The 22,708-nt window shown below is 39.4% G+C and overlaps 1 protein-coding gene across 3 annotated transcripts in view; it reads right to left on the reverse strand.

Annotated features, from left to right (window-relative positions):
• LOC124804903 (trans-1,2-dihydrobenzene-1,2-diol dehydrogenase-like) overlaps window positions 1–22,708 on the reverse strand; it is a 104,025-nt gene that overhangs the window by 68,483 nt on the left and 12,834 nt on the right. For all 3 annotated transcript variants that reach the window (XM_047265278.1, XM_047265277.1, XM_047265276.1), the window contains exon 2: window positions 10,408–10,609. In XM_047265278.1, coding sequence (XP_047121234.1) covers window positions 10,408–10,609 — 202 coding nt within the window. The remainder of the gene's footprint in view (window positions 1–10,407; window positions 10,610–22,708) is intronic.

A 22,708-nucleotide genomic window follows, 5' to 3' on the forward strand; every position in this document is an offset into this window, starting at 1 on the left:
GAGATCGAAAAGTATTATTACGAAATTTTTATAAAAATTTGGAATCGTCTTATTCTTCCATAATTTGTGTGATGTCCCCATTTCTTCTCCTTCCTCGGTCTAACAATCTTGTCATCAATTCGGTAGCTATTGGTGCCACTGTCAAAATTTGTTCGCTGATCAACTTCACTAACCCTGCCAGAATCACATGTTTAGTTATCCCGCGATTATTTTCCGGTTATGCGTTATTACGTGTTCGAACAACGTTTTCCGCGTTACTTCCAGAATAGAACATATCGGCTAGCCGGGGACTGTACTACTGGTCCTTACTAGTGTAGCGATCTGTCAAAATTTCATTTTCTTGGATACACCGAGAAGATAATACGTAATCTTTCTCACCTGTTATTCCTGTCAGTCGTTTATTTCCATTCTGGTAGTCTGAATCTATGGATTTCGCTAGTAATTATAACAATGCTGATCATTCGCAAACCCAATCAACCACATAATCAGACAGCGATTGTCATTCATCCGTTCAGCTTTACTCCCTCAGCTCGTATAGCCCCGCCCCCTTTTGTCTGCGAAAATTTATTTCTAGATGTGACGAGGATTCTTCTGACAGAGACATCACGTACACAATGCATGCATTCAAAAGTCAACTTATGATTCAGTCAGAAATCAACTTAAAATGTTGTTACAAAACCAACAGGGAAGCATTTCAAAACCATATGAATAATCGATAGACAAACGTTCACTGGATGCTAGGCGTTTTGTGAAACAAATTTTTTTCCTCAAGAATATGAATTTGATGCCCCCTTTTGCTGGTCGAATCTAGCAGCTTGCTGCGACTGCTTGTACAGCCAACAGCCACATTCCTGCAGCCAGAAGCGGGAGAATCTACTACTCAAACGTGACTCAACTGCGAATGCGCACAAGCCCGCTCGTAACTCTAAAACGAATCCAATATAAACAGTTGTGACTTCACGCTCATTGGAGGCAATTTGTTGTTATGAAGCACTGCATAGTCTTCCTAAAGCTTTTGGCACATTTTCAATTGGCACACACTTGCATGAGCACTGTGTTGTTGTTGTATATGGCACATTTCCTATGCAATTTAAGTTATTTTGGTTTTCTTTTTTCGTTTATGTTTTATTGTTGAAGTATTATTCTGCAGTAGTGGGATACAGTAAAATCCTTTGTTCCTTTGTTTGAGATTCAGTTCTTACCAGTCAAAATTACAAAACTTTAACTGTAAATTAAAACAATGATAAATTCCCGGAATTCTAAAAATATCCCAGGTTTTTCCTGGTTTTCTCCTGGATGAAAAAATTCCCGGGTTTTTCCCGGATCTCTCGGTTGTCCCGGGTCGTATACACCCTGTTATGACATATCTTCACCGCGTCCGGCATACGGCATATGCTGCAGCACGTGTCTGTCAACCAACAATTACTGGCTTCCACAGATGCGTACCAGCTAGACTCTGAACTACTATATATGGTTCACTTTCCCATGCCGTGACCATTGTGGAGCTACTACACCACTTGCTCCATAAGAACGTGCCATGGATGTAGCCTTCCCAATATGATATTTTCCATGATCTGAAGTAGGCCCTCTTCCAGCCTACTTGCCTAATGGCATACAATCCAACGAAACCACTGGCGTTAACGGCTGATGCTTCTGACTACAATATCCGCACAGTTTCGTCCCACACTGGGAATGGCATGGAGCGATCCATCGTATTTGTATCCAAGACTCTCATGGCAACACAGAGGAGCCACAGCCAAATAGAAAAGGAAGATTTGGCCATCATCTTTGGCATCAAACGCTTCCATGATTACATCTATGACTGCCATTTCACACTCGTGAGAGATCATAAATCTATACTGCACCTCTTCTAGTCTTCAGCAACAATACCGACCCACATGGCACAGTGGCTGGAATGGGTGCTCTGTTTCTCTCAGGATTTGCCAGTGATATTTAATATCGCCCTAATGCTGTCCATACCAATGCCAACTTCCTATCACAATTACCTGTTGGTCACAATCCGGAATTCAGTGAGACTCCAGAAGTATGTTTTCATGTGTACAGTGAGGCTGCAGATGTCTTAGCCCATCTCCCAATTGACACACATCTCATGGGACAACACATGCTGAATGATCCTGTCCTCCAGGAGGTCTTGTGTTATACAACACAAGGATGGGCCACGGACATTAAACATCTCACATATCAGACTCCAAGCCTTCTGGACCAGGCTGCATGAGGCGTCATCCTTGCATTGTGTCGTGTTGTGTTGTGTTACGTTGATAAGGGTGCCTTGGGCCGTGCTCAGGTACTCACTCCCAGCACACACTGGTATAATGTTCTTTGGCTTTTCTGTGATGACCACTTGTGAACCATTCTGAAAAAGTGCCTCACCTGGCAATACATCTACTGGAGGGGTATCAATGCAAAATATTGCCAGAACGGTGAAGGAGTGTTGCACAATTCAAAGCAAGCAAGCGGCGGCCCCATCCTGCCTCGGTAGGTGTTTTCCATTACACACCCATGGTGCCACGATCCCTCCTTGGTCATATCTCCATATCTCCATTTGGATTTTGCTGGCCCATTCCTCAGCTCTATGTGGCCCCTGGTTGCGGATGTGAGCAGTGGATCCCCTTAGTGTTTTGCATACAGTCCACAACTTCAGTAACAATGATCCAGGTGCTGTTCTGCTTGTTTGCCCTCGAAGGCATCCCAAAATCCGTGGTCGCTGACAATGGCCCCCAATTTACACCGTCAGAGTTTTGGGACTTCTGTACCTCAAATGTTATACTACTAGAACAGTGCCTTAACCATTTTGGATTAATGGATGGCATTGGTTTTCTCTGCAGGATCCAATGTAGGTGCAGCTATACGAACAAGATCATCAGCAGTGGCAGACTACACATGTGATTGTCAAAGTCCAGCTGCTGCAAGAATGCCACTGTTGCCGGCATATCAATCAAGTCCAGGCCTGTCACAGATCCAATGTAACAATGGACACACTAACTCCTTCTTCAGTTCCAGATTTCCACAATAAGACCTCCCAAGGCCAGATGCAGTTCATTGTGACACTCATCCTACGCTAACAGGGGTAGATCCAGTTCTGACCTCCCATCCCAAAGGTGGCGAAGACTCCAACACTGTCAAGACCTCTGAGGCCTACCGTGCCTCGACACACCAATAGGCAAGAGGACTGTACGGTACCAAGGGGCACCAGCCACAACATGCATGACAGCTGTGATGCACGTGCGTGTCGCAGAAAGCATTGTTCACATGGTCTGTAGCAGCCACACAGAATTTTCAAGTACATCACCAGGAGGCATACCAATAACTAAGTGCCTACATCTGGTCACGATATACTAGGGGGCAGAATGTCTTTTTCGAGAGAATAGGTATTAAGGGAAACTCAGGGACCACTGCGGACAGTTCCCATCAATGAGAGGTGACCGATTCATGCATTAACTGCTTGCAGTTCCCTCAATTAAGCTCTCTCTATCATGCCATCAATGACAACAATTTAACACTGACAAGTAAGCTTTGGTGTTGGAAAACAGCTCTTTGAGTGATGGTCATTTCAGTGTTTAGTTATGGCTCCACAGAGTTAGCTGAGGCCCAGGGTGTATACGTGGATAAGGAAAAAAAATTACCAGATTTTTCCTGGGTATTCCAGTTAAAAAATATGCTTTTTCCTGGGCAGAAATACACTTTTTCTGTGCCAAGTGACAGTAGGTTTTCCGTCGGAACTGTAAAACTTATCAATCCTTTGAAAAGTTAACATTTTACACATTGGCGTAGAACTTCACAGCACTTTAGGGGGAGAGACAATAAAAATAAATAAATAAATAAGTAAATAAATAAAAAAAATTAAAAAAGGGAGGGGGGGGAGAGAAGTTTTGGAAAGACCATTGATGTGCAGCAACATATATGCTCCATATTTTCATATTTGAATTGCACCAAACACAGTACATTAGTTTCCGGAGCATTGAAATCGAGATTGTGATTCCCTTTTATAAGCCAATCACATCTCATGCCACATGATCTCGCCAGTCAATGACAGCAGATATTCAGAACATATGTCGTGTATTGTAGTCAGCCAATAGCAAGATCACTGTTAAGTAGCATGAACACACAAAGAGGAAAAGCTAATGATGTACATTAATACAGATAGTGTAGCTACAAGAAAAACTAAGCTTTTGCATATAATATTGCTCTTTAAGATTAATAAGCTACAAGAGAAGCTGGTGTACATTGATACAGCTAATGTACCTACAAGAAAGACTAAGCTTTCACATGTAATATTGTTCTTTAAGATTAATAAGCTACAATAGAAGCTAAGCTTTCACACGTAATATTGGTCTTTTTTTGCATGTGTTACACTTTAAGATGCATAACACAAATGTGCCAGTCAAATTTACAATAATGACATAAATATCTGATCTTCTGGACTCTAAATTCTTGTATGTATAATGCATTAAGAGAGCTTACATTAGGCCATAAACGAAACGGGACATCACCAGGAGGCATACCAATAGCTACAGACCATCAGGTACCTCGCCAGGCAACAGTAAGAGGTCTTGATCACATCGAAAGATCATGCCTACATCCGGTCACAAGTTACTAGGGGGCAGCATGTCTCTTTCGGAAGAATAGGTATCAATGGAAACCCAGGGACCACTGCAGACAGTTCCCGTCAATAAGAGCATCGGAATTTCCTAAACCATACTAAAATGCATAATTCGGCTTTAAGTGCACAATGGTTTGTCCGGATTCAAAATTAAGTAGGTCCCACCTGGTATTATGCTTTTCAGTGTGGTTTTTGGGATATACATTTTCTTGGAGTACTAGTAGTGTACTATCTCATGTTTGATTCTTCATTATGGCATAATGCCATACATGGCAGAAGATGAAAGCGTGCACTTTAAATTCAGCGAACAATTGGAACTAGCCAAGATTGTGGAATGAAACATTTTGTTTCAAATAAATTGATTGCCTAAGTGGAAAAGATTAATATAGCCAATTTTCTTTAGCAAACTGACAAAAATGACTTCACTGTTCTGCAAGGCGATTAATGCTCGACTGCCAAAAACTTGGAAATAAAATAAAATCAGAAAACTGAAACTAATAAGATATTTTTGCCTTCTGTAATTATGTGAAAGTATTTTAATTCGCTTGATAGCACCCAGCCACAGAAATCCATTTTGTTTTCATTTGACGTGGGAGCTGTAAACGAAAAGGAAACAGTGAAATCAGTTAACGCAAACACGGGTCATGTGGAGACTAACCCCCTCCCCACTACAACTGAGACAACTCTGCACATGCACGAATCTGGCAGCCAGGGTGCGTGAGAAAAATTTTTCTCGTTAGCATCTGGCTGCTTCCTGCCACTGCCGATACAGTTAACAGCCACACTTCAAGTAGCCGGAAATGGCTCATATGCGAGTCAACTGCGCATGCACCATGAGCCCGCTGGCAACTGCTCACAGGGAACTAATGTAAACAGTTGTGACGTTACGCTCATAGAAAGGAGTTTACTGTTACAAAGTATTACATAGTCTTCGCCCTAAGGCCTTTGACACATTTCTGCTGTTTGCAGACGCTTGTGCATGCATGGTGTTTTGTTGCTGTAAATGGGGCATTTCCTTTGTAAATAAAGTTTTATTTTTTCTCTCATTTATGTTTTATTGCTGCAGTGTTATTCTCCAGTAGCAGGATACAGTAATGTTCTTTGCTATACTAACAATTCTTACCAATAAAAATTACAAAAATTTGACTGAAAACTAAAGAAATGAAAAATTCCCAGGTTTTTTCCTGGTTTTCTCCTGGATGAAATAATTCCTGGATTTTATTTTGGCTGTAACTGCAGGGGAGGCAGTTTTAATTTGTAATTATAAATTGTGACAATTTTGGTTTTCAGAATAACATAAAGAAGCTATAGTACTCCATTCAATTAGGAATAATAGATTTTGTGCTAATAATGTTTTTCAAAGAATTATTAAATGGTTCTCTGAAAATGGACTCTCCCTTACTTTTGAGAAAACACACTATATACATTTCTGCACAACGGTCATACCAACAATTAGTGAAATGGGTAGAATGCTTCAATTTACATATTGATGTAAACTTGAACTGGAAGAAGCAAATTACTGAGCTCCTCAAACAATTCTCTTCAGCTACTTTTGCTCCACAAATGATTACTAGTCTTGGAACCAAACAAATCAACTTCCTGACATATTTTACGTATTTCCACCCAATAATATCTTATGGAATAATTTTCTGGGATAGCTCATCAGTTATAAAGAAAGTACTGATTGCACGAAAGTGAGCACTCAGGACTAAAAAATAATATGTTCATTAATGTTAGGGTAGACATCCTGTAAACTGATTTGCCGCACATCACAAATGTGGCTGCCAATATTTGCTACACCAAGTACAGGGTGTATACACAGACAAGGAAAAAAAATTCCCAGATTTCCCGGTTAAAAATACGCTTTCTCCCGAGTGAAAACACACTTTTTCCGTGTTAAGCGACGGTATATTTTCCCTCGGAACTACAAAACTTATCAGTCCATTGAATGGTTATGGTTTTATATACGGGCGTAGAATTTCCCAGCACTTTAGGAAACAAAACTTAGGGAAAAAGACATGTATTGGAAATATCTTTGATGTACAGCAACATGTACACTGCGTATTTTCGTATTACGAAAGTATACATAGGATCACCACCAAACACCGCGTGTTACTTTCTGAATCATTGAAATCAAGATTGCGATGCGCTTTTGTAAGCTAGTCTTAGCTCATGCCACGTGATCTCGCAAGCCGATGACAGCAGGTATTCAGAGCATAGGACAAGTGATGTAGTCAGCTAACAGCAACATCACTGTTAAGTAGCACAAATACACAAACAGGGAAAGTTAATAGTTTAAATATATACATAGTTCTGTTACAAGAAAAGCAAAGCTTTCACACATAAAATTGGTCTCTAAGGTTAATAAACTGCAAGAGAAGCTAAGCTTTTGCATGTAATGTTGATCTTTTTGCGCGTGTTACACTTTAAGATATATCATACAAATATACCAGTAAAATTTTTAATAATGACATAAATGATCTTCAGGGTTCGAAATTCTTCTAAATGACTCGTCATCAAAGAATTGATTTTTAAATCAACGCTCTTTGATTTAAGAAATTCATGGTACATTCTAGCACATAGTTCAACTTACGTAAATGGTTATTTACTTTGAAAGTAACGCATTTCAAACCACCATTTGCAATATTTTCCCGAGACCTGTTAGAAATAGGTTGATTTCAGCAATTGCCAGAGAGCACAGATAACAGGCGACACCGCGCTTGTGCAGCTACCATGACATACAAAGCCCGTATGTAAATACATGTAAAACATTAGAAGATCATACATTGTCACAAAAGAAATAAGACATCATTGGAATTTTGTGAACCATACTAAAATGTGCACTTTTAAAGTGCATTCTTAAAGTGCACATTCGTACGTCCAGATTCCCAATGAAGTAGACCTCGGCCTGATATTAAGCTTTTCAGTGTGGTTTTTGGGATGTACATTTTCTTGGAGCACCAGTTCATTGGAAGAATCCTAAGGAAATGCAATACGAAAACAAAGGAAGTAGGTTACAGTACACTTGTTCGCCCACTGCTTGAATACTGCTCAGCAGTGTGGGATCCATACCAGATAGGGTTGATAGAAGAGACAGAGAAGATCCAGCGGAGAGCAGCGCACTTCGTTACAGGATCATTTAGTAATCGCGAAACCGTTACAGAGATGATAGATAAACTCCAGTGGAAGACTCTGCAGGAGAGACGCTCAATAGCTCGGTACGGGCTTTTGTTAAAGTTTCGAGAACATACCTTCACCAAAGAGTCAAGCAGTATATTGCTCCCTCCTACGTATATCTCGCGAAGAGACCATGAGGATAAAATCAGAGAGATTAGAGCCCACACAGAAGCATACAGACAATCCTTCTTTCCACGAACAATACGAGACTGGAATAGACGGGAGAACCGATAGAGGTACTCAGGGTACCCTCCGCCACACACCGTCAGGTGGCTTGCGGAGTATGGATGTAGATGTAGATGTATTATACCATATTTGATTCTTTATTGTGGCACAATGCCATACGTGCTAGAAGATGAAAACGTGCACTTGAAATGCAGCGAACAGTTGAAACTAGTCAGTACTGTGGAATTAAACATTTCGTCTCAAATACATTGACTGCCTCTGCAGTGAAGGTCAATAAAAGTTAAATTTCTTCAGTAAACAGACAAAAATAACTTCAGTGTTCTGCAAGGCGAGTAATGCTGGACTGTCAGAAAGGTGGAAATAAAATCAAATCTGAAACTAATAATATATTTTAGCCTTCCGTAATTATGTTAATGTATTTTAATTCACTTGACAGCTCCCGACCACATATATCCATTTTGTTTTCATTTGACGTGAGAGTAAACAAAGGGGAAACAGCAAAATCACTAAACGTAAACATGGGTCACGCGGAGACTACCCACTATTACTCAGACTGCTCTGTGCATCAGCCCCGGATCTATGATATTTGCGAACCGGGTCAATACTTAAAAAAAAAATTGAGTTTTCAAAAATATGTTCATCTTGTAGTGCACATTTTTCTGAAAAGTCTGAAGCATAAAACGTGTGTTCGAGGAAGTGTAAAACAAGCTATTTGGTCTTAAGTGTGCCAAAGTGCAGTGACACGCCTCTTCATACAATGTTGTTCTATAGCATGTCACTGTATTTTGCTCTGTGGAACTGAAACGTGTAGATTTTGTAATGGATGCCATCAAACCTACACAGGACAGTAGAAATTCAAATGTCCTGTGTTGCCTCTCCTGCTCCTAGTCGGCTCGTTTGACAGCCCGCCCCTCTTTTTTTTTTTAAATCTAGTAATTAAAAGCGAATGGGATTATTTGTAATCGGGAGAACAAGAACTCTTCAGAAAATGTGCACTCTTCATTGTCTATTAGCTAATAACTTGCTGTTTTGTGTGACAAAATTAAATATAGGATACATAAAACCAATAACGACAAGAGACAAGCAAGAAAGTGCACATTTCTTCAATCCTCAGCTCCTAGCATTTTTTTTCTCTCTAAGCTTGCTACAGCTTTACATGGCGTGCTTTCCTTTCTGCAACACTATGTTACTTCATCGAAGTTCGTCAAATGTTTTGCTACACGAAAAATCAAAATGCCGTTACCAAATACTGAAAAAGCTATTAATACAAATAATACTCAAGACTGGTGTTGTTTCTCGATCTGATTACGTCTATTTTGTCACTGTCTGCTAGATAAAACAAAATAGGCCTTTCTAATATTGCAGAAAGTTTGTAACACACACCAAATAAACGAGACTGTTTTGGCACAAATGGTCATTTTTATAACATGACAGAATAATTCACGAAGTACCAATCTCAGATACCTATAAGGCCTAATACAAGCAAAAAGCTTTATGTTAGGAAATATTTTTACATTTCATTCATACGCACCAGTTTCTCAAGCACGAGATCGAAAAGCAGTATTACAAAAATTATATAAAATTTGGAATCGTCTTATTCTTCCATAATTTGTGTGATGTCCCTGTTTCTTCTCCTTCCTCGTTCTAACAACCTTGTCATCAATAATTCAAAATGGCTCTGAGCATTATGGGACTTAACTTCTGAGGTCATCAGTCCCCTAGAACTTAGAACTACTTAAACCTAACTAACCTATGGACATCACAAACACCCATGCCCGAGGCAGGAGTCGAACCTGCGACCGTAGCGGTTGTGCGGTTCCAGACTGTAGCGGCTAGAACCGCTCTGCCACCCCGGCCGGCCATCAAGAATTCTGTAGCTATTCTGCCACTGTCAAAATTTGTTTGCTGATTAACTTCACAAATCCTTTGGTAGAGTATCGGTTCTTACCAGTCAAAATTACAAAAATTTACTGAAAAACTAAAACAATGAAAAATTCCTGGAATCCTACAAAAATTTCTGGGTTTTTCCCGGTTTTCTCCCGGATGAAAAAATTCCCGGGTTTTTCCCGGATCTCCCAGTTGTCCCGGGTCGTATACACCCTGAAGTAGCTTCATTCAAATGATCTATGGAACATGTAACTAACAAGTTACAAGCTACTTGGTACAGCAAATATTGGTAGCCACATTTGCTGTTTTTGTAAGAAGTAAGTTACAGTTAATTATTGACTATTAACAAGCATACAGAGTAAATTCCCAATAGCAGATTTCTCTTCATGTATACTTTGAAGCATTCAATATTGCAGAAAAGTCTTCCTCTATGAAGGAACATACAGAACACAATGTATTTACATTTATAGGAACTTGGCTTATAAATGGTAAAGATGGCACTTTGTAACAATATTGAAATAGGCATGCACACTCACCAACATTTGGGTCTTTCGCAAGCTCTTCATAGGATCCATACACAGAAGGTATTTTGTGATGATTTCCAAATATCTGTGCTCTTTCAAACTCCCTGGCAGCTACAGCTACTACTTTGTGCTCATCATGAGACAATGTGTTCAAGGCAACAACAAAATCATGGCTGATTCTGCCTGCACTTGCAATTCCCCACTTTGTTGCCATCTACAAATGACAATATGTTACATTATAAACTGAGAGTTCCCTAAAAGATACATATAATAGAAACAAAACTAAGTACTCTTAGCTTGGTGAAATTACAAGAGTAAAACTAAACTGGATAAAACACTAAGATTTTTTTGAGACACTTATCAATAGTGTCTTTTATTACAACATACTTGATTTACTTTTGATTAATTTCAAGGAATTTTACACTAGTATGGCCAAATTTATCACTCTTCAACCCGATAAGAATTCGTAAAATTTGTTTGTAATGGATAAGCTTAATCTTTGTATGTTTCCCCTCCCTTATCAAATGTGTATCCCGCTGCGGTGAAGGTAGCTTGTGTGCCTCAATGATACAGACAGACATACCATACATGCAACGACATCAGAGCGGTATCTGTAGAGAGGCCACACAAACGTGTTTCTTGATGAGGGGTTGTGGCCTTTTCAATAGTTGCAGAGGCAACAGTGTAGATGACTGACTGATCTGGCTTTGTAACATTAGCCAACATGGCCTTGCTGTGCTGATACTGTGAATGGCAAAGCGAGGGGACACTACAGTTGCTACTTTTGTCAAGGGCATGTAACTCTACTTTATGGTTAAATTATAACAACCACCTCTTAGGTAAACTATTCTGGAGGTAAAAAATTCCCCCATTCAGATCTATGGGCAGGAACTATGTAGGAGGATGTTATCAGGAAAAACAAAACTGGCATTCTATGGTTTGGAGCAGATCAAATGTTACATCTCTTAAATGGGTACACGGATTAAACAGTTTAAAATGGTATATGGATAGGCTGAAGTTAGATATAGTGCGAATTAGTGAAGGGCAATGGCAGGAAGAACAAGATTTCTTGTCAGCTCAGTACAGGGTTATCAACACACGGGAAGCATCAACCACAGTAGCGGAGTACGTATGGCGTGACATGCACATGGGGCTTTTTTAGGTAAGAGAAACCCTCCCTTGGGATCACAGGTTATTTGCCTGATACATTAGTCCCCAATGTCCTCAGAGAATGTTCGTCCGCACAGATCAGAGACAGAAAAGGTTAATATGATTTTAGTAGACTGCAGGGGCATCCAAGGAAAGGTCTCAAATTACTATTACTTATTAAAGATTATAATGCACAGATAGTATCAGGAACAGAAAGTTGGTGGAAACCAGATGTTAAAGACAATGGAACCATACATTCGGATTGGAATATTTATCGTAAGGATAGTTTAGTCACCAATGGTGGCAGTGTGTTTATTGCAGTAAAGAGTTCGATAAAATCTAGCGAGGTATCACGGAATCCGATTGTGAATTAATCTGGATGAAGTATCAAAGATCAGTCAAAAATGATAATCAGATGCTTTTATAGACCACCTGGGTTTAGAGCTCTAGCAGTAGAGCGCTTCAGACAGAACTTGGAGAATATTGCAAAAAAATTTCCTGCTCATGCAGTTGTAATAGGGGGTGACTTCAACTTGCGAGGTATAGATTAGGAGTGTCATGCTATCACAACTAGTGCCACGGACAGGGATTCATGTGGCATTGTTCTGGATGTCTTGTCTGAAAATTACTTTGAGTAGATAGAGAACCAACTCGTGAGGGTAAAATCTTAGACCTCCTGGCAACAAACAGAGCTGAAATTACTGAATCAGTTAACATAGAGGAAGGTATCAGTGATCCAAGGCTGTGATAGCATCTATAGCAATCGGTCTTACAAAGAAAGGTAGGAAGATAATTTTGCTTAGCAAGAGTGACAGGGTACAAATTTCAGAGTATCTGAGCAGTCAGCATCAAATATTTGTGATGAGGATGAAGAAGTGGAGAACAAATGGAAAAAAATTCAAAGGCATTGTGAAATATACTGTTGGCAAGTGTGTTCCAAGTAAGGTCTTAAGGGATGGGAAAGACCCATCGTGGTTTAATAGCTGTGTTATGAAACTAATATTCTGACGGAATGTTATCTATCCCTTCTGCCTTATTTGATCATAAGTCCTCCAGAACTCTCTTAAATTCTGATTCTAATACTAGATCCCCTATCTCTTCTAAATCGACTCCTGTTTCTTCTTCTGTCACATCAGACAAATATTCTTCCTCATAGAGGTTTTCAGTGTATTCTTTCCATCTATCTGCTCTCTCCTCTGCATTTAACAGTGGAGTTATCGTTACACTCTTAATGTTATCACACCTGCTCTTAATGTCACCGAAGGTTGTTTTGACTTTCCTGTATGCTGAGTTTGTCCTTCCGACAATCATTTCTTTTTCGATGTCTTCACATTTTTCCTGCAGCCATTTCATCTTAGCTTCCATGCACTTCCTATTTATTTCATTTCTCAGTGACTAGTATTTCTGTATTCCTGAGTTTCCCGGAACATTTTTGTACTTCCACCTTTCATCGATCAATTGATTTATTTCTTCTGTTACCCCATGGTTTCTTCACTGTTACCTTCTTTGTACCTATGTTTTCCTTGCCAACTTCTGTGATGGCCCTTTTTAGAGATGTCCACTCCTCTTCAACTGTACTGCCTACTGAGCTATTCCTTACTGCTGTTATCTATGTTGTTGTTGTTGTGGTCTTCAGTCCTGAGACTGGTTTGATGCAGCTCTCCATGCTACTCTATCCTGTGCAAGCTTTTTCATCTCCCAGTACCTACTGCAACCTACATCCTTCTGAATCTGCTTAGTGTATTCATCTCTTGGTCTCCCTCTACGATTTTTACCCTCCACGCTGCCCTCCAATACTAAATTGGTGATCCCTTGATGCCTCAGAACATGTCCTACCAACCAATCCCTTCTTCTGGTCAAGTTGTGCCACAAACTTCTCTCCTCCCCAATCCTATTCAATACCTCCTCATTAGTTATGTGATCTACCCATCTAATCTTCAGCATTCTTCTGCAGCACCACATTTCAAAAGCTTCTATTCTCTTCTTGTCCAAACTATTTATCGTCCATGTTTCACTTCCATACATGGCTACACTCCATACGAATACTTTCAGAAATGACTTCCTGACACTTAAATCAATACTGGATGTTAACAAATTTCTCTTCTCCAGAAACGCTTTCCTGGCCATTGCCAGCCTACATTTTATATCCTCTCTACTTCGACCATCATCAGTTATTTTGCTCCCCAAATAGCAAAACTCCTTTACTACTTTAAGTGTCTCATTTCCTAATCTAATTCTCTCAGCATCACCGGACTTAATTAGACTACATTCCATTATCCTTGTTTTGCTTTTGTTGATGTTCATCTTATATCCTCCTTTCAAGACACTGTCCATTCCATTCAACTGCTCTTCCAAGTCCTTTGCTGTCTCTGACAGAATTACAATGTCATTGGCGAACCTCAAAGTTTTTATTTCTTCTCCATGAATTTTAATACCTACCCCGAATTTTTCTTTTGTTTCCTTTACTGCTTGCTCAATATACAGATTGAACAACATCGGGGAGAGGCTACAACCCTGTCTTACTCCCTTCCCAACCACTGCTTCCCTTTCATGTCCCTCGACTCTTATAACTGCCATCTGGTTTCTGTACAAATTGTAAATAGCCTTTCGCTCCCTGTATTTTACCCCTGCCACCTTTAGAATTTGAAAGAGAGTATTCCAGTCAACATTGTCAAAAGCTTTCTCTAAGTCTACAAATGCTAGAAACGTAGGTTTGCCTTTCCTTAATCTTTCTTCTAAGATAAGTCGTAAGGTCAGTATTGCCTCACGTGTTCCAGTGTTTCTACGGAATCCAAACTGATCTTCCCCGAGGTTGGCTTCTACTAGTTTTTCCATTCGTCTGTAAAGAATTCGTGTTAGTATTTTGCAGCTGTGACTTATTAAGCTGATAGTTCGGTAATTTTCACATCTGTCAACACCTGCTTTCTTTGGGATTGGAATTATTATATTCTTCTTGAAGTCTGAGGGTATTTCGCCTGTTTCATACATCTTGCTCACCAGATGGTAGAGTTTTGTCAGGACTGGCTCTCCCACGGCCGTCAGTAGTTCCAATGGAATATTGTCTACTCCAGGGGCCTTGTTTCGACTCAGGTCTTTCAGTGCTCTGTCAAACTCTTCACGCAGTATCGTATCTCCCATTTCATCTTCATCTACATCCTCCTCCATTTCCATAATATTGTCCTCAAGTACATCGCCCTTGTATAGACCCTCTATATACTCCTTCCACCTTTCTGCTTTCCCTTCTTTGCTTAGAACTGGGTTTCCATCTGAGCTCTTGATATTCATACAAGTGGTTCTCTTATCTCCAAAGGTCTCTTTAATTTTCCTGTAGGCGGTATCTATCTTACCCCTAGTGAGATAAGCCTCTACATCCTTACATTTGTCCTCTAGCCATCCCTGCTTAGCCATTTTGCACTTCCTGTCGATCTCATTTTTGAGACGTTTGTATTCCTTTTTGCCTGTTTCACTTACTGCATTTTTATATTTTCTCCTTTCATCAATTAAATTCAATATTTCTTCTGTTACCCAAGGATTTCTACTAGCCCTCGTCTTTTTACCTATTTGATCCTCTGCTGCCTTCACTACTTCATCCCTCAAAGCTACCCATTCTTCTTCTACTGTATTTATTTCCCCCATTCCTGTCAATTGCTCCCTTATGCTCTCCCTGAAATCTATAGCCTAAGAGAACTTCAACTGTATCTCGTCATTCCTTAGTACTTCCATATCCCACTTCTTTGTGTATTGATTCTTCCTGATTGTTTTAAATTTCAGCCTACTCTTCATCACTATTACATTGTGATCTGAGTCTACATATGCTCCTGGGTACACCCTACAATCCAGTATCTGATTTAGGAATGTCTGTCTGACTTAAAAACAAACGTAAAGCTGCCTGGAACATAGTCAAAAGTGAGATAAACATGGGGAAAGAAGAAATCATTAACCCAATTACTTGCAACACTCTCAACAAACACTTCATAAATTCAGTAAATGCCCATGTACCAAAAAGTGATGACTGAACTGATGCAGAAGTTTTTCTTTCACAATCACAGAATAAAAGAGAGAAAAGTTTTAACTGGAGTAGAATATAACTGCTGCAGATATAAATAACTCTGTAAACAAGTTGAACAACTCTAGAACAGAAGACTGCAATGGATTCAGTAACTTTGTAAGAAAGGAAATTAGAACTCCTCTACTCTACCTTGCAAATAAAATCCTTGATGATGGCATTTTCCCCGATTGCCTTAAAATTACGGTTACACTCCTCATATACAAAAAGGGTGACAGAGAAATGCCAGATAACTATAGACCAATATCAGTTGTCCCTACACTAGCCAAAATCATAGAGAGCTGCTCACAAACACAGATTTACACGTATTTTGAGAGCAATAAATTACTTAATGACAGCCAGTTTGGATTTAGAACTAATCAGTCGACCATAAAAGCTATTGAAAGCCTGATAACTGAAATCCACGACACTTTTGAAAGGAAACTGACCACCTGTGCAACACTCATAGACTTAAGCAAAGCATTTGATTCAGTATCACATGAGATAATTATTTAAAAAAAAATACTATTATGGTACTGCAGACAAACCACTTGATTTGATTAAGTCATACCTAAATAACAGGCAACAGTGTATGTGAACAATGAAAGGTCAGATCTAATGAAAATTAAAAGAGGAATTCCACAGGGCTCCATTCTTGGATGATGATTATTAGTGTTTTAGGGCGCACAACAACGAGGTTATCAGCGCCCGTCGTTCTTGGACCCTTCCTCTTTATTATCTACGTTAATGATTTCTCAAACTACACAGCCTGCAAAAATGTTTTATATGCTGATGGTATGACCATGATCTCCAAAGGTGGTAAACAAAAAATAATGATCTTTTTGAAAAATGTAGGGTGTGGTGTATTGCTAACCAGTTCTGTATAAACAACACAAAAACATAAGAAATTTATTTTAATCTGAAGGTACAGAAAACAGAGAATCACCGTGTCAAACTACTGGGACAAGGAATAGACCAAAAACTCTCAAGGGATGACCATATAAGCTATCTGACGGGCAAACTTGCACACACAATATTCCTGCTATATAAATTAAGATATTCTGTCCGTAAAAGTTTATTGATGCATTGCTACTATGCATTCTTTCAGTCACAGCTACAATACAGGATTCAGTTATGGGGTAATTCACCAGGCACTAACTGTGTCTTCAAATGGCAAAAACAAGCAATTAGATGTATACAAGGATTGGGTCCAACAGAAACATGTAAGGAGCACTTCAGCATATTACATAATGACACTCCCAAGTCTCTATATGTATAACTGCTTAATATACGTAAAAGAAAATGTACAACAATTTACACAGAGAATGAATTTACATTTGCACAGCAATCGAAACAACTGCATCCTTGATATACAGCATTCTAGGCTGTCACTGACACACAACAGTCACAAACACCTAAGTCTAAAGTTATATAATAAACTGCCACAGTCCGTCAAAACCCTAACCCTTTTTAAATTTAAGCATACTACTCAACTTGGAAGTAATTTGGAAGGAATGCATAAACAAAGAGATAATGTAACTACCATTAACTAAACGCGTAAAACCGTATAATTAATTCTTGAACGTAAACTGTATAATGATTATTGCTGAAATTGTCTGATTAGTAAGAAGTTTATGTATTTATAAGTATTTATGTATATGTAAAATGATGATATGAGTAAATGTACAAATTGTTGTTGTTGTTGTGGTCTTCAGTCCTGAGACTGGTTTGATGCAGCTCTCCATGCTACTCTATCCTGTGCAAGCTTCTTCATCTCCCAGTACCTACTGCAACCTACATCCTTCTGAATCTGCTTAGTGTATTCATCTCTTGGTCTCCCCCTACGATTTTTACCCTCCACGCTGCCCTCCAATACTAAATTGGTGATCCCTTGATGCCTCAGAACATGTCCTACCAACCGATCCCTTCTTCTGGTCAAGTTGTGCCACAAACTTCTCTTCTCCCCAATCCTATTCAATACTTCCTCATTAGTTATGTGATCTACCCATCTAATCTTCAGCATTCTTCTGTAGCACCACATTTCAAAAGCTTCTATTCTCTTCTTGTCCAAACTATTTACCGTCCATGTTTCACTTCCATACATGGCTACACTCCATACAAATACTTTCAGAAATAACTTCCTGACACTTAAATCTATACTCGATGTTAACAAATTTCTCTTCTTCAGAAACGCTTTCCTTGACATTGCCAGTCTACATTTTATATTCTCTCTACTTCGTCCATCATCAGTTATTTTGCTCCCCAAATAGCAAAACTCCTTTACTACTTTAAGTGTCTCATTTCCTAATCTAATACCCTCAGCATCACCCGACTTGACTACATTCCATTATCCTCGTTTTGCTTTTGTTGATGTTCATCTTATATCCTCCCTTCAAGACACCATCCATTCCGTTCAACTGCTCTTCCAAGTCCTTTGCTGTCTCTGACAGAATTACAATGTCATCGGCGAACCTCAAAGTTTTTATTTCTTCTCCATGGATTTTAATACCTACTCCAAATTCTTCTTTTGTTTCCTTTACTGCTTGCTCAATATAGAGATTGAATAACATCGGGGAGAGGCTACAACCCTGTCTTACTCCCTTCCCAACCACTGCTTTTACAGCGATCCAGAGACTGAGTGTTAGGAGATTTTAAAAAATAGTTACACATTTGTGCATTCTTAGACGGATAGTTAACATTGAAATTTAACAATTTTGGTTCTTTCAAATAACTTTAATGTATAGCGAAGTAGGTTTGATCAGTGATAATTAAATGTCGGCTTGGTAATAATTAACCATTTTCCGCTAATAGTGATAATCTCGTGTTCAAAAGCTAACGCCGGGAAAGAATTCAGTAAAAATATTTAACAAAAAATCCACTGCATTTAGAAAATGTGTGCCAAGGCCGAATGATGTAAAGAATTTAATTTTCAACCAAATATTCTTAATCAGTTAATATGAGTTCACATAATTTTTAAATGTACGTAATTCTTTTGAAAGTGAAAATTTTTATTACCACACGTAAATAAGAGAGAGGTTCTACAACAAAGTTCGCACGCAAAGAAAGTAAGGTAAAGAAAATTAACTTAAAAGCAAATTTTATTCTTTAACGAAATTTAAACAGCAATTTCGTACAAATTACTACCAACTAAAAAGATGTATGTGCATGAATGTAAAATGTAAAAATTAGTAACAACTATACTTTTATAAAATCCGTAAAATGTATTTTGACACAGCCAATTGTGTGGTAAACATGCTGAACAGCTAATAAACAAACATATGAAACATGATGTAATCTAACTGAAATCTTCCCATATCACCCAGTCTTTTCCACGTATACCTCCTCCTCTTTTGATTTCTGAACATAATATTTGCTATTACTAGTTGAAATTTGTTACAAAACTCAATTGGTCTTTCTCCTCTCTCATTCCTTGTCCCAAACCCATATTCTCCTGCAACCTTTTCTTCTACTTCTTCCCCTACAACTGCATTCCAGTCCCCCATGACTATTAGATTTTCATCCCCCTTTACATACTGTATTACCCTTTCAATATCCTTATGCACTTTCTCTATCTCTTCATCTTCAGCTTGTGACATTGGCATGTATACTTGAACTATCGTTGTCAGTGTTGGTTTGCTGTCGATTCTGATAAAAACAACCCCGTCACTGAACTGTTCACAGTAACACACTTTCTGCCCTACCTTCCAGTTCATAACAAATCCTACTCCCGTTATACCATTTTCTGCTTCTGTTGATATTACCCTATACTCACCTGACCAGAAATCCTTGTCTTCTTTCCACTTCACTTCACTGACCCCTGCTATAGCTAGACTGAGACTTTGCATTTCCCTTTTCAGATTTTCTAGTTTCCCTGCCACGTTCAAGCTTTTGACATTCCACACCCCGACTTGTACAATGTTATCCTTTCGCTGGCTATTCAATCTTTTTCTCGTGGTAACATCCCCCTTGGCAGCCCCCTCCCGGTGATCCGAATGGGGAACTACTCCGGAATATTTTGCCAATGGAGAGATCATCATGACACTTCAATTACAGGCAACATGTCCTGTGAATACGTGTTATATGTCCTCAATGCAATGGTTTCCATTGCCTTCTGCACCCTCATGCTGTTGATCATTGCTGATTCTTCTGCCTTTAGGGGCAGTTTCCTACCCCAAGGTTAAGAGAGTGCCCTGATCCTCTGTCCACTCCTCCACCCTCTTTGACAAGGCAGCTGCCAGAATGAGGGTGACTTCTTATGCCGGAAGTCTTGCGCTGCAAATACTGATTATTAATCAAAATTTAAGCAGCGGCAGGATTTGAACCCAGGACTGAAGACATTTTGATTACGAATGAAAGACGCTAACCCTAGACCAAAGGGTCTTACAGTGACCATACTGGCCCAAAATGGAAGATCGAAGACAGGAGGCCAAAATACTGAATTTCGTCCTCTGAAACTGTTTCGACACAGAAGATCGTAACACTGTTCCTCCTCTCAATAGTGGTATGAATGTCGAAAGGGCAGATATTGAGATAACTGATTGCAGAATAGAAAAACAACTACAATTGCTTAGTAGTGGAAAGGTATCAGGACCAGATGAGATACTTGTAAGATTCTCTAAAGATTATGCGAAAGGAGAAGGTGTAGAGTTCAGAAAAGTCACGAAGAACCCTGGGTCAAGGGAGACTTACAGTCCGTAAGTCTCTTCTGACCCGAGATTCTGGGTATCTTTTCCGAACTCTACCTCTTTTCCTAAACCTCTCCAGTTTCTTTCCCTTCACCCCTTCTTCTGGAAGAAGGAGCCAATGGCTCCAAAAACTTGCACAAGCAAAGCCTGCGTGTGTTTTCCTGCCACTGCTTGGTGAGTAGATTTCTTTATCTACCCAACGTATACATTATACCAGTCAATGGATATACCAAATAAGAAGTGTCAGATCAGGTGATCATGGTGGCTGTGGAACTGGTTGACCTGTACCAACAGGTGAACCAGTTCCACAGCCACCATGGTTGTCTGATGTGACACTCCTTATTTTCTGTGGTGCAGTATGAAGAGTATGGAGTATGGTACACATATAACATCAACAGAAGGGTCATTCCATGTAAACGAGGAATCATTATCAAAAAATTAATTTTTCTGTGGAAATATTTTCCCCTGTTACATATGTAGGTTGGGCATTGAATTTTGTTGGCAAGATTGATTTTTTCCCTCCAAAACCTACTATTTACTTGTGGGAGCCATTGTTTTTAAGGCTATATTGTTGAGTTTGTTCATGCAGAAGATTTGATCAATTTCAAGGAAAGAAAAAAATCATGAAATTTGTAATAATTCTTTTGGTTTATGTATCACTTTAAAGTGCATAACTTCTTCTTCTTTTTGGTATATTTTTTAGAAGCAAACAATTTATGCATGATAAATACAAAAACATTTATATAACCTAACCCAAAAGTGTAACATGAGTTACCAAATGCCAATTTTTTAACGATTTTCACAAAATACATTAAAGTGTAGAAACTTATATGCCATGCTGTCCTTCACATAAGTGTACCCGATAATTTGGTGTCTCAAATAAATTTCCTCCTGGAAGCCTTCTCCTGGTATAGGATATTTAATTCACGTAATGTGAGTTACCTTTATTTATGTAACATGAGTTACCAGAATGTTTGTAGGATTAATTATAATTTTGAGCAGTCAGATTGGTTCTCAATTACATACAACACAACTAACAATATATTTCAACATATTTAATGTATATTTATCTCCAAATCCCATCTCTCTCTCTCTCTCTCTCTATTCGTTTAGTCGGTTCCGACTCTTCGTGACCCCATGAACCAAATCACGCCACTTTTTCCTGTCTTGCACTTTCTCCCGTAGACCTTCCAGGTTGGAACACATTGCTTCTGTGATGCCATCGATCCATCTCATCCTCTAATGTCCTCTTCTTCTAATTCCTTCAATCTTCCTTCCAAATCCCATAGGGAATAGCTATTTCTACTTTACAACAATTTGCAATTTTTGCAGAATGCCTGTAAGTGCAGCTGAAAAGATGAGGAGAAGAAGAAGGCAGAAATTGAAAGATGAAGGCAGATATGAAGAGTGTAAAATCAAACACAAGGAAACTATGAGAAAATTCCAGAAAAAGAAGCAGGAATAGGAAAAATTTTTGAGTAAAAGAGAACAAGAAAGGACTGCTGCAGACAGGAAACGGAATATTAAAGAAAGAGTTGCCAAGTACATGAAGCGGCTAAAGGAAGCATCTTCAGCTACACCAAGTAGTTCTGCCTCTCCACCATATAAAAATATGGTCTTCATTGGGAAAAGCCATATCGAAAGAGAAACGTGTACTTCCAGCATCACCCACAAAACAAAAATGTGTTATTAGAAGGTTGTATCATACATTTGTTGAACCTTTAGAAGTAGAAGGAATCTCTAAACAAAAAATAAGTGATGAAATACTAAGTGCAGTAAGCAAATCTTATGAAAGGGATGACATTAGCAGACAGGCCCCTGGACGCAAAGATGTTGTGACTGTAAATGATGAGAAAGGTAAGAGTAACTTGCTAGTACGACACTGGATGTTTCCTTTGAAAGAAACCCATGCAATGTTTTGTAAAGAAAATGGCAAAGTGGTTGGTAAAAGTAAATTCGCAGAATTAGTACCCAAACATGTCATGCTTGCCAATAAACTTCCACACAATGTGTGTGTAATAACACTGTTTACGTTTACGTAGCACTTCACTTAGCATAGACTGGGACTGTGTCCTAGGCATGGCTGATGTTAACTGACTGGGCATGGCCCGTGCTGCCTGAGTTGTTGTTGTAACACCGGCAGAGGTCGCGTCCGAATTCTCGTGTGCCCTCTGGTGGACAGGACTCTACTTGCGGCAACTACCGTCCATGACGCGCTGTGCCGATGTGCGCCTCCCATGATCTTTCTGGTGGCTACTGCACTCCTCCTCCTTCGGGGGGTGAAGCCACTGTGATCCACTGCGTCGGAAGGTGGAGCGTCGGGCAGGAGCGATGACCTCCACATCCATTGGAAGGCCGGAGTCGAGGGGATCTGCCAACCCTCGAGCCGGAACGTTTGAATACGGCTGGAAGTGACCCACACGAAGAGGCCCCC

This window comes from Schistocerca piceifrons, chromosome 7, assembly GCF_021461385.2.
Source record: "Schistocerca piceifrons isolate TAMUIC-IGC-003096 chromosome 7, iqSchPice1.1, whole genome shotgun sequence".
Lineage (NCBI taxonomy): Eukaryota > Metazoa > Arthropoda > Insecta > Orthoptera > Acrididae > Schistocerca > Schistocerca piceifrons.